We start from the raw sequence: 15,686 nt of genomic DNA, 5'->3' as shown, positions 1-15,686 counted from the left end.
GTCGGAGACTTCCCTTCAAGTGTGAAGAAACCGCCTTGTGTAGAATATCAATGCACTTCCTCATCTTTTCTTCTCTCTGCCATCTACTTCCTGTCACTCCCACTGCAACAATCACCTGTCACCCCTGTTGCCATCTCTCTCTTCCTTTATTGTCCAACCCCCTCCCTGCTCCGCACTCCTCCTTCCCCTCCTCACTTGTCACCTGTCATCCTCCTCATCTCCTTCTTCTGGCCTTTCTGTTGTGGTTTCCCTCCTATTGAAGTTCACACCTCACAAGTTTTTTGTCCGTCAGTACACTCCCTTGCCCTCCCTCAAGGGGGGAGTAGCTGTGGTGACAGTTGGGATGGATGACAGACAGAGCCCCTTCACTCTTTTCTAGAAAACCCCATAGACAGCACACCACTGGCCAATAATTACTTCCACACCTCAACACAGAAGCACACACACACACACACAAACACACGGGTAATACCGTGGTGAATAACAGTGTGTGTCATTAAAACATAATTTGATCAATTCCCTCTGTTTACAAGTATGTATTATAGTGATGCACACACAGTAATTTACAGGCTGCATTTCCTCACAGGAGTATACACACAATGCTGGATTTTTCACGGCTCTAATGAACATATCAGAATCTGAGCAGGGGAATTATCCTGGCAACACATTAAATGCATGCTTTGTTATTTAATTGTCTCCTTAAAGCAGTGTTGAGGAGGGAAGAGATGCTTTGATTAACACAAATCTGAATTAATCAGAATTTAATCACCTCGCTCCTCCTTCATATGTTGCACTGGATTGCATCACACACCCCACCCTCGTCTCCGCTGAGTGTAGAAACACTTTGGGGGATTTTTGCAGAGCTGTGACTGGGGTCTCTCTCTGGCCGATGGCGAAAATAGCAGACAAAGGAACAATACGCTGTAACTCATAACACATTCTTATTTTAATTTGAAAATATGCCCTTTGGGTCTCAGATAATTTGTGACCAGAGAAAAAAACTAAACAAAACAAAACAAATATACTTGTTATTTATATGAATGCTCAAAAGCTCATGAAGTTTCTGGCAATTCTTTCCCCAGAGAGTTACCATTCAGTCAGGCCAATGTGACAAACTTTGGATGATTTTCCTTGCTGATGGTTATCAGGCTTGAGTGTCTCTGTCATTATAATGTATTTACAGGCAGATAAGCTGCTTGATATTATTTTGTTTAACCAGCAATTTTAATCAGGTATTATCTTTTTTGAGATGTGGCACCTAGGTCCTGGACAATAGTCAATAAATCTATTAATCATTCAATGAATAAAATGAAGTCAATAATTTTGCCAGCCTCAATATATTGCCATGTGCAGGCGTTTTTGTTTTTTGTGTTTGGGATGAAGCTGGTGAGGCTAATGAAGTGTCCTCATAAATACTGAACAGTCCAGTTGCCTCATAGCTGGATGAGTGAGAATTTACATGGACACTGGGGGTGTAGTTTGCTTTATCACAAAAGAAATTCTGCATTTTAAGACAGTTTTTATTCAAGTGCAATAATTGACTGAGCCCATTTTATTTTGAAAAAGTCTAAAAGTTATCGATAATCAAATAACATTAGTAAAAATTACTCCAGAGAAATAAATATTTATTGCATTTGAGAGAGTGCATTGTTATTGACATATATATATATATATATATATATATATATATATATATATATATATATATATATATATATATATATATATATATATATATAAAATGTCAATAATATTGTTTATGTGTTATGTGTTAGGCCTTGTGACCCCTTAAGTTTCTAAACAAAAACCACTTCTGAGGTTTGCCTATAAACTGGTTGTCACCTTATTTTTCCCATACAAATCTAAAAATCTCTTAACCTTTGTTTTGTGGTTACATTTGTTTTAACTGACCTCTTTTTCTCTGCTTTTCAAAACCTCTTCTTTTTCTCTGCTCACTGCAGCAGATGATGGCTGTGGCGGGACACTGCGGGGCCAGAGTGGGGTCATCACCACTCCCAATTACCCAGCTGAGTACAACAACAACGCCGACTGCACCTGGACTGTGCTGGCCGAACCAGGAGACACCATTGCCCTGGTTTTCTCTGACTTTCAGCTGGAGGACGACTATGACCTGCTGGAGGTCAGCGGCACCGAGGGCTCTTCACAGTGGTGAGTACTCAGCCTGCAGTGCTGTGTCTGGACAGCAAGCTCAGCTAGGGAGAGGGAAGGGGAGGGAAGGGAAGAGGAGTCCACTGGTGCACCACCTGCCCACAGGCACTTTAACACATGAAGGAAAGAGCTGGATGGAGAGAGGTTGGGGGTGGATGTTTGTTGGGTAGGTCCAGTGGAGCCAGATGCTTCAGAGGGAAAGGAATAGATAAAAAAACATATTTTTGTCAAATGTTGAGAGATAATAGGAACATTTTTGAAGTTAGAATATAAGCAGTTAGAATATTTGGTTAATTTATAGTAATTTATTTGCCTCGTCCCTCTTGATGTGTTTAATTTCAAACTACTCAAAGAGTAATTTGATCCCTTAATCTTTGTCACACTTTCTCATCTGGTCTATCAATAACTGAGTCTCACACAAACACACATGCTCAGCTCTAATGATGAAGAGGTAGGGTATCCTGGTGTCAGTGCAGGTCTCTCACCATCTGTGGCAGCTCCTCCTCTCTCTGACAACTCACTCAGCTCAGGATGTAATTAGTGGGCTCGATTACCATCGCCAGCCGTAGAATGGTGTTTCACCCACACTCACAAGCACTCAAACACACACGCACTATCAAGCCTATAGGGGGAAAAAACAGACGTGCACATATTTGTGCTGCCTTACCTTCACATATTTGTCCCAGCACTCTAAGAACTTGTTAGAGTGGATGTACTGTGTAACATCCTCTGTGCCTCTTTGTTCCTCACAATCCCTATAGTAGCTCAGTAATATTTTTAGGTATCAAATACAGGTGAATAGGTACGCACTGGGGAGGCCACAGTAGATTTAGTTTCAGGATTATGTAGGAGACAAGCAGCCCTGATAAACAAGACAGAGAGGACTTTGAAGTTACAGCCACAGGCAGTTGGCTGGAAGGGAGGTACAAGGAGGCAGAGCCGGCTGAGATATGAGATGCTTAAAACACTGAGACAGATACAGAGAGGGCAGAGGACTGAGGAAACAGGCTCATGGAGAGCGTATGAAATGTTGTCAGAGTGAGATTACCCCCCAGAAACTTTTGTCGGCTACTCATTCATGCAGTAGTTAACTAAAAACATCAAGAAGACTGTGATTGACTCTGACCAGACTTAAACTGAGGATTGTATCATGGAGTCTGATATAAAAGCCTCTTTGAATCCCTGCTTTGCCAACCGAGAGTTGATGGCTTCCCAGGCTCCCACAGACGGCAGCCCGACTGCGCTCCTCTTGCACATTTTACAATTTGTCATCAGCTCCTTGTACCAGACTTTGATTTGCGCTTTGTTGTCATGTGGGGCGCTTAAATCTCTACTGAGTCTGTCGTCTTTGTAGCGATTGTTGCCCGGGGCGCCGACGTCGGTGCACCTGCGGCATGGCTGCACTGTCTTAGAGAGAAAGTGAGAACGGTGTAAAGAAAGTGCCTAGAAAGAAAAGGAGAAGGGCTATTGGCAGTGATGCAGAGTGCAAGTCACAGTTGATCATGCACATTGCACGAAAATGCAGAACAGGGGACAGAGGACGCATTGCAGACATGCTGGCTTGCTTCTCCTGTTTTAGTTTTTTCTTCCCAAGCTGGCCTTAATTTTACTCACTAAATGTTGACTTCAAAGGCGCCAACAGTTTCATCCACAACACAAATGCGGACCAACTCTTTCACCAACACAACAACTTTATCTCTGAAGTCCCTAAGTAGTTGGGTATCTATAATTTCAGTGTTAGCAGGGATGGGGAAGGAAAGACAAGGGGAGTGACAGGGTCAAACAGTAAGAATCAGCCGACACCAGAGGAGAGCGATGGAGAGCAGGGCAGGACCTTTGGAGGAGAGGATGCAGAGGAAGTGAGGGACTAGATGGATGGCTGGAGGGAATCTGACCTCCCAGCTGGTGGATAATTAGAGAGGTCAGGCGAAGCGCTATCATGGTGCTGACCTGAAGCACACATCCTCTCAGTGCATGGCTCAGTGAGCCCTCTGCTTAGAAAGGCAAGAAGACTGTGCTGTCTCTTTCTCTTTCACAATATTGGATAATTGGACTGGAATATGATACAATTGCTTTTTTTTCTTTGAAGAGATGAGTTTTGGCAAAGTAAAGTAATGGTTCACTACTCAGCTGAACTCAGCTGTGAGATAGTGTTTATGATTGCCAAAGTATTGTCTCTTTAAGCCGGTTAAGTAAGGATAAGACTTGTTTCTAAATGTGAATTTATGATTTTACCAGCCTCTCTTCGCCCTTGCCCTAAGTCTTTATTTATTGATTCTCAGGGTCTAATAACTTACATAAAGTCAGAGGGCACATACTGATCTAACCTTGCCAAATGCTGAAAAATGTGCCCTCTTCAAATGTCAGAAATAGAAGCTTCACTTCTTTTGTGATTCTATAGGAACTGGGTGAGAATAGCCCCAGCATCTAACCAGCCCAGAGGAAACTTTAGCTCTAACTGTGAGTAGATTGAGGAGTGATATTGATCAGTGCCTGATGGACAGAATGAGTGGTCCAATAAGGAAAGACAGGCCAGGAACCAGGGTCAAACCCACGCTTCCAGAATCGATCCCCAACAGCGAGAACAGGAGCAGGTCATCCTTGCATGCTCCCTGCTCTCCTGTGGTGTCTGTGTGTGTGTGTGCACTTTACGTTGATGACACTGTACCAAAATACAGATCATCAGTAACCATCGACATCACATTTATGAATCCAGCCGTGCTCACACACAGGCTTGTTTACTTCATCATGCAGCAGTTTGGTCGGCATCCCTGCAGACCTTGCATTCTGAAGAAGCAGCGGGAGAAGACGGCCTGCTTGTGGAGCAGGGAAGTGCTTGTGGCTTGAATGTCACAGCAGGAAGAGTGGGTGAAAAGGCATCCTGAAGTCACCCTCTGTCCTGTATTACCCTTACAGGACTTCTTTGGTGTTTCTTTGCACAAGGGAATACATTACTATCAGACCATTACACTGTAAGCATCCATATTGATTTTCTTCTCCATCACCATCCACTTTGAGGCAATGTAAATAAGGCCTGACGCTCGCAAATTGCAAGATGCTCATTTGCCCGCTTGCTTCTAAGTGGAAGTCACAGCTGTTTGACTTACAATTTTCTCCAGGGTTCAATTGTTTTGTACAGCATCTTGATGCATTTTCGCCCCCCACTTGTTCTCTCTTGGGATTTAAAGGCAACATTCACAGCACTTAGAGGACTGTAAGTAAAGTAATAGTATAAGGTACCTGAATCTTAAGTCAAAAGCACTCTGATTTTTGGCAGTATTCACTTGGTTGTACAAAAAATGTCATTCTGCTGAGCTGCATTACAGTTCAGTGATTGCACCATTTTTTACAGAAAATGTTCCAAAACAAAACTTATATCTTCATTTGATATTCGTGTAACTTTTGCAAACTCCATTTCCCATGAGGACTATCTTTCTCTTCTCCTTTCATTCATACCTGGCTGACAACACAAAGCTCCCTTGGCAAATGCAACTTATTTCTGTCTGTTAAGAGATCTGAGCTCATGTTGAGTTGTGATCCCTGTAGATTTTCTCTCGTACTTTTCTTTCAGCCCTTTACCCCCATGGACCTGAGGCTTTGACATTAGGCAAGCACCTGGATTATCTCCTTAGTCTTCATGTGTGTAATCTTTCACCGACTCGAGGAGGGAGCATGTCTGTAAGGTGGAAAAAAGGTGAAGAAATGTTGGAGGAAAGAGCAGAAAACAAGTTATTTATTGATTGGCTGTTATGTTGACTCACCTGAGAGTGAGTGAGTGGTCTTCTTAACAGCTTTTGGAGTCCAGGGGCTCTTTTGTCTGTTTTCCAATGGGAGATACAACAATGCAAGTGCATTTCTTTTTTGATAAGATGAATTTATCAACTTTGAATTGTGTGTTTTCAAAGAGATTGGTAGGATTTTTCCCCCTGTGTTCGTACTTCTTATTTATCTCTTTTAGACAGAATTATATTGGGGGTTGTGTTCATTTTTACACAAGTCTACATGTGTTTGTGAGCATGCCAGCTGTCAGCCAACGCAGGGAAAACATACACTCTACCTCAGCAGGACACACACCGGTGTCGATCATGCACATCTTCAGAGTAATTACCATAATGTAGAAGTCAAGATGAGAGAGAACGTAAGAACCGTCCCCTGACTATTGTTTGCCTGACAGCAGATGAATAGATGCCTGCCCACCTGTGATCCCTGTAGTTTACTGTATGTAGAGCTGTAAGGTAGTTATGATCAGATGCTGAATCCAGAGTGTTGACAGTTTGTACAGGTGCTCTTTTCATTAGCTGTGTTCTAAAATAGAAACTGTGTAACATTAGCGTGGGCGCACCAACTCTTTGACAGTTAAATACATACTTTTATCTGTGCCTCATGTTGCAGCCTGGTTCTGGCGAGTCAGACTAATGGAGTAGAGGAAGCGTTTCACTTTGCAGCTTTTCTAGTAATTCACCACATCAGAACCCTGGTCACGTCCACAATGGTCTGACTGTTGAGTTTCTCTTCCTTTTACTGTCTCTCTTTGTTATTTTCAATGAGTCTCCCCCTCCCTTGCTCTTTCTTTCTACAATATGTGTGTTGTAAAGCTGCTGAACGGATGTTTTGGTCTGAAATCTTTTCTTATGCATTCTATAATGAAATCGATGCTTTCATCATGAAACCCACAAACAGACCATCCAGGGCAAAAGGAAAACTTGGCATAAAAAAATGAGTTTGGTCACATTCTCAGAATGTTTGAGACAACCAATATTACCCAGGCAATGACAAATTTACACCAGTTACAGATAACCCACAGTTGACTGTCCAGATTTTGCTAAACTACCTTCTGTAATTTAATAAACTTCTTTTGGAAGGGTTTTCTGAACAAGTACAATGGACATAACTCAAATAATCTTTTTCTCTCCACATTTATTGCACTTGGGCTGCAGGTCTTTGGCCGGTGGGCCTTTATGTGTGGAGTTTGCATGTTCTCCCCGTGTGTGTGTGTGTGTGTGTGTGTGTGTGTGTGAAAGGTTGTCTGTCTCTATGTCAGCTCTGTGTTTGACTGGCGACCAGTCAAGGGTGTACCCCACCTTTCGCCCAATGACAGCTGGGATAGGCTCCAGCCACCCGTGACCCTGAACAGGATAAGCAGTTAAGAAAACAAATGAATGAATTAATTTATTGCACACCCACATGTACAACAAAAGTTTAAACTAGACCAGGGTTCTGCAACCTGTGGCTCAGGAGCCTCATACGGCTCTTTGACTCCTTTGCAGTGGCTCCTTGTAGCTTGAAAAAAAATACTAATACAATAAAGATTTTTTTTTTTTTTTTTTTTTTTTTTTTTACAGACGGTATTAATAATTAAACATATAGACAGTAAATAAAATCATGGGTTAACAGTTTTAAGTTGTACACCCCTGGTAAGATAACTACATTTACTAAAAGACAAATCTGACAGAAAATATGGATTTTAATTTGGTGTGGATGGATTCATTTAACTGCCAAAGTGCCAGCTTGATATATGCATGCTTAATGGGTGGCAAGACATTAGCAAAAAAAAAAAAAGTGATGAGTTTAACACTGTTGTCAATATAACAATATCATCAACAATATATGCTTTATTATTTAAAAAAAAAAAATGCAAATTCAAACCCTGCAATTCCATTGATTTTTTTTTTTTTTCATTTTTTTAAATGTAAAGAATTTTTTTTCTTTCTTTATTTGAGATGTTTTGATTTTTTTCTTTTGTAATTTTGGGAATTTATTTAAAATAACACACCAAGACATCACATGTAGGGCTTCATAAATTAAAAAGAAAAATTCAAGTCACTGACTGGCTTACTAGATTAGATACTTCTGGATGACTTAAATCCAGGTGAGCTGAGGCAAAATGGCTCTCATGGAATTAAAGATTGCAGACCGTCCATTAGTTAAACTTCTTAGTTAGTTAGGTTATAAACCTGCAACATAAACACAAAAAACTCAACTTAACCTACATTAAGTTTACATTAGTCTATGCAATATAAATCCTTTCTTGAAACTCCCAATAAATCTAGCAGAGTCACTCACCGACAAGGTTGACTCACCAACAGTTGACTATTAATGAAAATGAAACTTAAGATTAACTCGACTCTGAAATAAACCCTGCCCTCTCCATTCACACAGTGCATGATCAGAAAATCCTAATTAAACAAAAATAAAAGTAAAATAAGAACTAACACAGCATGCATCATTATCAATAATCTGGCTTAATAGATTATACATTTTAAACATAAACATACCCGCTACCTAAGATTTTTTCTATATAAATATTATGTCTTCTTTACCTTAAGCAAAACAAACAGAACAACTTCTGGAAAGTTAAACATTGACCCAACTTTTGCATTTATTCAAATGGGAAAGATATGCATATCCCAAGGCTCACATTATGCCTCTCCAGGCTCAACAATAAAGGAAGCTCATACAGTGATTCACCCTGGAGTCGTTGGAGATGTTTCATTGATGGTAAGAGGGTAATGAAGGCCTGATGCATGTCAAAGACCATCATTTCAAAGACGCTAACAAAAGAAAAATGATTCCCACTTTGTCCTGTGAGGGGGTTATATACCCTACTGGATCTTTCACATCCTCTTATCTTGCAGGATCTGGATCCCAGTCCGTTCCCATTCACATCCTATCTTAGTGTGCCTAGAAAACGGTATTTCAAGAGTATTCCTCCACATTTCTTCCTCACTACAGATGACTTTCAGACCTGTTGGGCGCCCTGCTTGAGATAATATATGTACATCTTATATGTTATGTCATACATATATGGATGGAATAAACAATGTGTCAGCCTCATGGGAACATGATGTTGGAATATTTGATTTTAAAAAAAGAAAAAAAAAAAGAAAAAAAAAGAAAGAAGAAGAAACGCTTGTCTGTCAAAACTGAGTCTACCAATTCAAGTTTGACTTTGTCCAAAAGTCATCTGAACAGTGTACTCTGCTGTCCTTAAGGTTTGTTTTCCCATTTCTCACTCCTTGTTTCTGCAGTGTCAGCTGTATATTTCTAAAACCATAGTTTGGCTTATCGGTTTGGGCCTGACCAGAGGATCAATAGCTGTCTTCACCAGTCTTTTTACTATGGCCTTTTGAAATGTGTTTGTTTGAGTCACGATTTATTAACAACAGCACTTGGTTGAGGGCTCACTCTGCAATGTGCCATCGATCAAAACTTCAGTTATGATGAACTTTGCGCCACCTGCCAAGAAATGCTCCAGCTGAACATTATCTCCAACACCTGGTGCCTGCTGCAGATTGGCTCACCCCAGCACTGCACACTTTGTTACTCTCTCTGTCACATTGCTCAAGCTAAGAGCTAGAGAGGAGGGGGAGTATGAAGTGCAGGGGGAGGAGTAGAAGAAAAAAACAGGCTCGAGCTCACTGATGTGTTCAACTAACCTTGCAAACCCACTAGTGTATTTTCCTTAACTTAATAATTGTGTGTCATTAACCATCATTGATCCTCTGTCTTATGTTAAAAACAGCAGGTGCAGCTGTATGCTGGGTATTCTTTAGACCCAGCTATGGAGGAGCTCCCCTGAGATGAGCAGCCTGGATGGCAGTGTGTCTGTGTAAGCAAGTCTAGCCATGTGTTATCCCAACTCCCCCTCCCCACCTCAGTGAGAGCTGAGAACATGCAGAGGTTAGGGGTAATGGCCCACATCATGGTGTCCTGGCTGGGTGTCTCTTTAGCTGTGTTTACGAAGCACTGCACCAGTGGGATGCAATCTGTCGCCTCAAACAGCCCCACAGATGCACTAATGGCTTATGATCTGTACACAGAGACATATTTAAAGTTCTGTACTGGGGCGCCTTGGGCCTGCAGATTGGAGTTTGTTTTTGGGGTACTTGATATCAGTAAGTAAAAAGTGACTTTAGTTTTTCTTTAACTCCATATAGGAGAACTTTGACACTTTGGTCATGACTTTAGAGCTGTTCTTAAAATACAGTTAGAAAACATATGTTTGAAACACCCTTTAAACAAACCGTTTTCCACTTTGTTTCTTTGATTGCAGTAGGGAACTACTGCTTTAGCTTCTCAGAACGTCAAGATGGAAACCATAGGATCATTTTACGCTTTTCCTAAAACATGTCTTTCTCAAAGTCAGCTGACTGTTGGGTGAATCTCTTGGTAGTGTTAGGCCAAAGACCTGTCGTGGCAATACCCAGATCATCTGTCTGTTTAATGTGCCTTTCGTTATCCAGAGACTTCTAAAACAACAGTTAAACTTTGTTCTACAGACTCTGTTTCATCATGCTGCTTCTCTTGATTCATTAGTTGTATCTCCCAGGTCGAGTGCTGCTATCTTAGAGATGCCTGCTTGGATGTTTTTGTTTTGGTGTGATCAAAAGAGAGGACGTTACCCTCGATCTTTCTATGAGAGTGTGACTGGGGCAACAACCTTTAGCTTTACAGAACTGTGAATGATGACAAACCAGTCGATGAATCAATCACAGTAATTAACGAAGAATAAACCAAAATAAGGCGAGTGTGGGGCTTGGAAATAAAGAACCATGTGAAATCAATCGGCCAAAAGCAGAGTGCACTCAGTGGTCTGTTGTAGAGGACGTTCTGTTCTCCAATTAGGTTGTTAAAGCAGGGCAGTAAGGATAAGTACACACAGCCATTTAATGCTACGTCATTGCATTAAATCTGATTATCTAATGCTGGGTGCATTCACACACACATAGATCAAAAAATGATCTCAACTCAGGAAGTGAATAATCCTGCAAATCTGCTATTGTGTTGGACCATTTAACTCTCCATCATCTGCTGTACTGTACTGGTGGTATAGACCATCTATTACATTATATTTATGGCTGCATTAGCCCACTTCATTGTTACTTTGTTCTTAAGCTGCAGTTCCCTCTCTTTGTCTTGTTAATCAGCTGCCCCTTCAGAGAGATCGCCTTGTTGATGTTGCATTCACGCAAATGTGAAACACCTTATACCCTGTACTTATACCTTCTCTGTTTTGTAATTGCTTAAGAAAAAAAAACTAAGCTTTAATCTGAAAGTACCCTAAGTAATTGGGAGATGTTTTGGGAAAAGGTTTCACCTCTTCTGGCAGATTCAGTGTATGGATGTGGAAGCAAGGAGTGAGAAATGTAAAAGTGCTTAGACCAGACAGAAGAACAGAGAATCACTGCATAGACATGCACAAATACAGTCTACTTACCATTTGAGTAGACAGGATGGAGGATAAAGTTTTATGGATGAAAATATTGGTATTTTACTTTGTAGGCTTATCATAAAAGGCAGTCATCACTCAGAAGAATCCCTGTAAACGGGACTGTTTTTACCCTCACAACAAATTTAAATAACAAACACCCAACCATTCCCAACATTTCCTAAAAAAGTCCCCTTTCATGACTCTTAATTATATAATTTATGTGACAGTTAGAGTTCAGGACTAAGAAATAGATTAAAACATAAGACAGTTAATGAAATAACTTTGAGGAATAATGCTTTTAAAAACATTCTTTATTCATTTAATCTCATAGTTGATTTGTCAGTATTTTAAGAATTCAAACTCCACTGACCTGATAAACTGTAACATAACTCATTGGCTCCTGGATGTTTTCAGAGCAGAAAGCCCTATAGCCAGCAGTTTTAGAGCATTATGACGGATCTTTCAAGATCCACAGAATATTATTTTCTTTGACTTTGTAAACAAAAAAACTACAAAAAGAAAGAGTAGAACTTCTTTCTTTAGGAAAAAAAATAGTTTCTACCTTTTTCCATTCTGTAGTAATTGGCAGAAGAACATAGGCTGCTTTCAACAAAAACACCAGTTTTTGACCAAAAAATTGAGAAAACAAGCTTGCAACATTTTGCCAGTGTCACTCCGTCATCTCGCTTCTTCTTCTCATAATCTATGCTGATCTCTAATCCAAAGAGAGCAACACTGCAACCTACAGGGGTCAGATTGTCAGTGCACTAGTTGACAAGCCTGATATAGATGGACAAACTCCACCAGACTGCCCCTAACACGTCCAGTTGGAAAACTAGTTGACACCTATGGAATTTAATGGCAGTCAATGAGTTAAGAATACCACAGTGAGTCTTTATGGGTCAGCACCAACCACTAATGCAGGCATACATACGTGTGTCTTCAAGCTCACTTTCTGTCTTTTGTTTATTTTTAAAGACTGCTAAGACAATTTAACCCAGAAATGTAAACCTTCTAAGACACCATGGAAAGAAAGCAAGGTTTATCTAAAAACATTTCAAGGTCAGACGTGTTGGGTAATGAAAGCCTTTGATTAAAATTTCAGAAAAACTGTATCAAAGCTCTTCAGTGATATGAGGTTTGCACCTGACTTAGCTTTGCCCAGGTCTAAAGAAATGTACTGAGAAACACTGGAAAAAGTGACTTTTCAGGTGCTTTTTGTTTGGAGTGTATCCATGCTGCAGTAACCGCAGAACATCTGTCCCTGAGCATATCCCTGAGTGGACAGAGATTTCATTGTCTGATCTGGGTCACTGCTCAACCACATCCCATCCCTATTCTCTGTCTATAACCTCCTCTTTTATAGAGCAACTTGCATACACCAACAAAAGGCACAAACACAGCCACAAGCACACCACACTTCCGTGCTGTCGCCAAGAAAAACAAAACAAAACAAAAAAACAATGATCTTGACAAGTAAATCAACATGCCAACTTGGATACACGTTGAATAATTATTGTTCTTAACAATCAGAGTCAGCTTGATTTTTATTTGAAAACAAAGTCTACTGTGCTGATGCTAATGGACTGTTTGCTGACGATGCTGATTGTTTTTACTGATTGCAAAACTGCTCCAGAAACAGGCAGATTGGCCTCAACAACAAAAACAACAAGCAGAACAAAAGATTCTTAGTGTGAGTTTTAAAATGTTCAAAAACACTTTCAGGTTTGAACGTAGTTCATTCAGTCTCAGCGGCTGTCTCATTTCAGACTACTGGGAACATGTACAGACGCAGCACACACAATGGACTGAGTCATTCTTACATTAAAAGACACCCTGCTTCACCCTTTTTCTTTACATAGTTTGAAACCCATGATCATTCACGTTCTTTCAATGGATGTATGAGTCAGAAAGCTCACATTTAAGCCTGTTATGAAAGAAAAGAAATGTGAGGATAAGAGAGGAAACCTGTAAGGTGAAATAAGGCAAGGACGTGCTCTCTGCTTCGAGAGTGTAATATATCTTGATCTTCGTTTGGACAGTGGGATAGGTTGTGTGTGTTTGGGTGTGTGTGCGTGTTGTACAGCTTGCATTCACTCCTCACCTGCTGCTAACAGGAATGCGTTGATGTGTGTGAAGAGTGGCAGTAAACCCCCTCCTCCTCTTCCCATTCATCAAACAGAGACTGCCTTTTTTTGTGTGAGGTGACATTAGGCCAACCTGAATATATCTACAGAGGAACCTTTATGAACTCTGGTGAACGTGCCTTGACCGGCAATAACAGGGGGAACAGCGGTGTGCCATCATAAAAACTCTCTCCAACTACATCAATAAACACCGGGAAGCAAAGGGTGACAGCGGATGGTGGCCCTCACCGTATAAAGCCTGAGCTGTGCCGTCAAACCACAGGATAAAGTAACAGTCGTTGTGTTGATTTATAACTTTTTTAGGTATGGTTTCTGCGCCGGCTCTGTTGCAGACACTCTAAAACTGTTAGTACTTTCTGTGGACCACCCCAAATGTGATCATATTTCTTTCTACACTGTGCTCATCGTTCTTTTTTAAGGCTTTAAATGAATTATTTCATTTTGTTATACTTTATCTTGGTTTTTTTCTTCTCTTGAAGGTTGAGCCAAACTTCTTCTTCTTCTTCTTTTTTTTAACTGCTCATACTCATTGCAACCAAGGCTAGTGCTCTCCGGGGGTCTGAGTCAAAGTCAGAGCTAAAGTGATAGAGTGGTTATATGTTCCATTAGACCCTCTCTGTAAGTGGGTTTTTGCTTGGTAGAGATTTTTGGAGAGTGCCAGCGAGGTGTCAGCATCATATTGATCCCGCAGCACTGCAATCTTTCTTAATCCCACTTTCCTGGTGGACAGGAAGAGACAAGCAGCATAGACCTCTGACTTGTCTGTAGTGACAGGACAGGACAGAAGCACTTTTAACAAATTGTAAGATTCATGTTAGTGAACTAATCTAAAATGCCAAAGTGTTACCTAAATTATATGGTGACTTGGTGGAGTGTTATTAAAACATCTCATTGGAGCACACCCAGCAAACCTCTAACAAACAATTAATATCAGCATTCAAGCAGAGATTTCAGTACCCTGCAAAAATGTGCACCTTGTACCCTTCAACACTCCACCTTTGCATAAGTTGCAAAATTTTAACCCTGTAAAGCCTTAATCAGAAAAATAGCCAGAAAATTCTTGTTTTTTGGAACCAAGATGTGTATTATTCCTTTAAACATAATTGATGAAAAATGCTATTTCATTACGTTTGTGATATATTTTTATATATCACATTTGATAAATTAGGCTATTTTGGCAACTATTTTTTTGTTATGTTAGTATAGTAAATATGCATTTTTTTTCAATGCAGAAAATACTCTTTGAAAAAATGAGAAACAATTAAGATGTTTTTCTTACTGCGACTCTTGAAAATAAATAATAAAAAAAGATAAAAATAAAAAAATAATTTTAAAAAATTTGCCGATGATTTTATGAGAGGACACATTTTGAAAAGGGTCAAAATACAACTTCAGCTGCCTGTAGTAGAATCTTAATCCTCATGGGGGTAGAACACATTCTTTTACATTTCTTAACAGCTTTTTTAAGAAACCTATTTATTATATTGATGATATAAAGGTCTTTTAATGTGTATTAAATATGATACATTTGCTGCTGCCTTTCCGCCATTGCCTTGTGTTTTTTTAATGAGATTCTCTGATTATAAAGGTTTATTATGACTGAAGGGTGGGGTTGCAAAATGGAAAGTAATTAAAAACAGGGATTAGTCAGGTCTCATGCAGACAGAATTTACATCTTGTGCTGCTTGGCTCTATCGCATGCAGATCAGTGTTACTAATACCACCGTGTTGTTAGCTTCACTAGCCTGCCCAACTGTGAGATAACAAAGGATTACCCAAGGTGCTGTGGCCAGTGAACCAGGAGAAAATAGTGTGATTTGTCTTAGCATGGATAATTAGTTCACTATTTGCATGGGTAATGTGCATCAGCTGATCTTCTAACAAAAGGGCCAAGAATGCATGTGTGAATGTGCAGAGTTGTTGCTTTTTGGTGCATATGCATGAGCAAACAGAAGTAGTCGTTCAGTCAGAGTGCAAATGTGGGTAGTCTGGTGGTAAGGTTGGATGATCTCTGCAGGCCGGGGCACTTTGGTCACTAAAACCCTGTGGAGATGTTTCCTCTGTTTGTTCACACTGCTCTGTCATGATCATTACTGCTGCTGGCGTGCTTTGGGTCGAGAATGCTGCATAATAGATGTTTTTCTTTGATCTGTTGGTTT

The 15,686-nt window shown here is 40.2% G+C and overlaps 1 protein-coding gene across 1 annotated transcript in view; it reads left to right on the top strand.

The window, feature by feature from the left end:
* Nucleotides 1-15,686, top strand: part of csmd2 (CUB and Sushi multiple domains 2) — a 280,511-nt gene that overhangs the window by 98,600 nt on the left and 166,225 nt on the right. Inside the window, exon 5 of the mRNA XM_074686270.1 lies at nt 1,962-2,169. Within this exon, the coding sequence (XP_074542371.1) occupies nt 1,962-2,169 (208 nt within the window). The remainder of the gene's footprint in view (nt 1-1,961; nt 2,170-15,686) is intronic.

This window comes from Halichoeres trimaculatus, unplaced genomic scaffold (assembly GCF_033239565.1).
Source record: "Halichoeres trimaculatus isolate MK-OKI-2021-1 unplaced genomic scaffold, fHalTri1.1 fHalTri1_scaffold_14, whole genome shotgun sequence".
Classification (NCBI taxonomy): domain Eukaryota; kingdom Metazoa; phylum Chordata; class Actinopteri; order Labriformes; family Labridae; genus Halichoeres; species Halichoeres trimaculatus.
The sequence above is the reverse complement of the archived record's forward strand: the minus strand, read 5'-3'. Positions and strand labels throughout refer to the sequence as shown.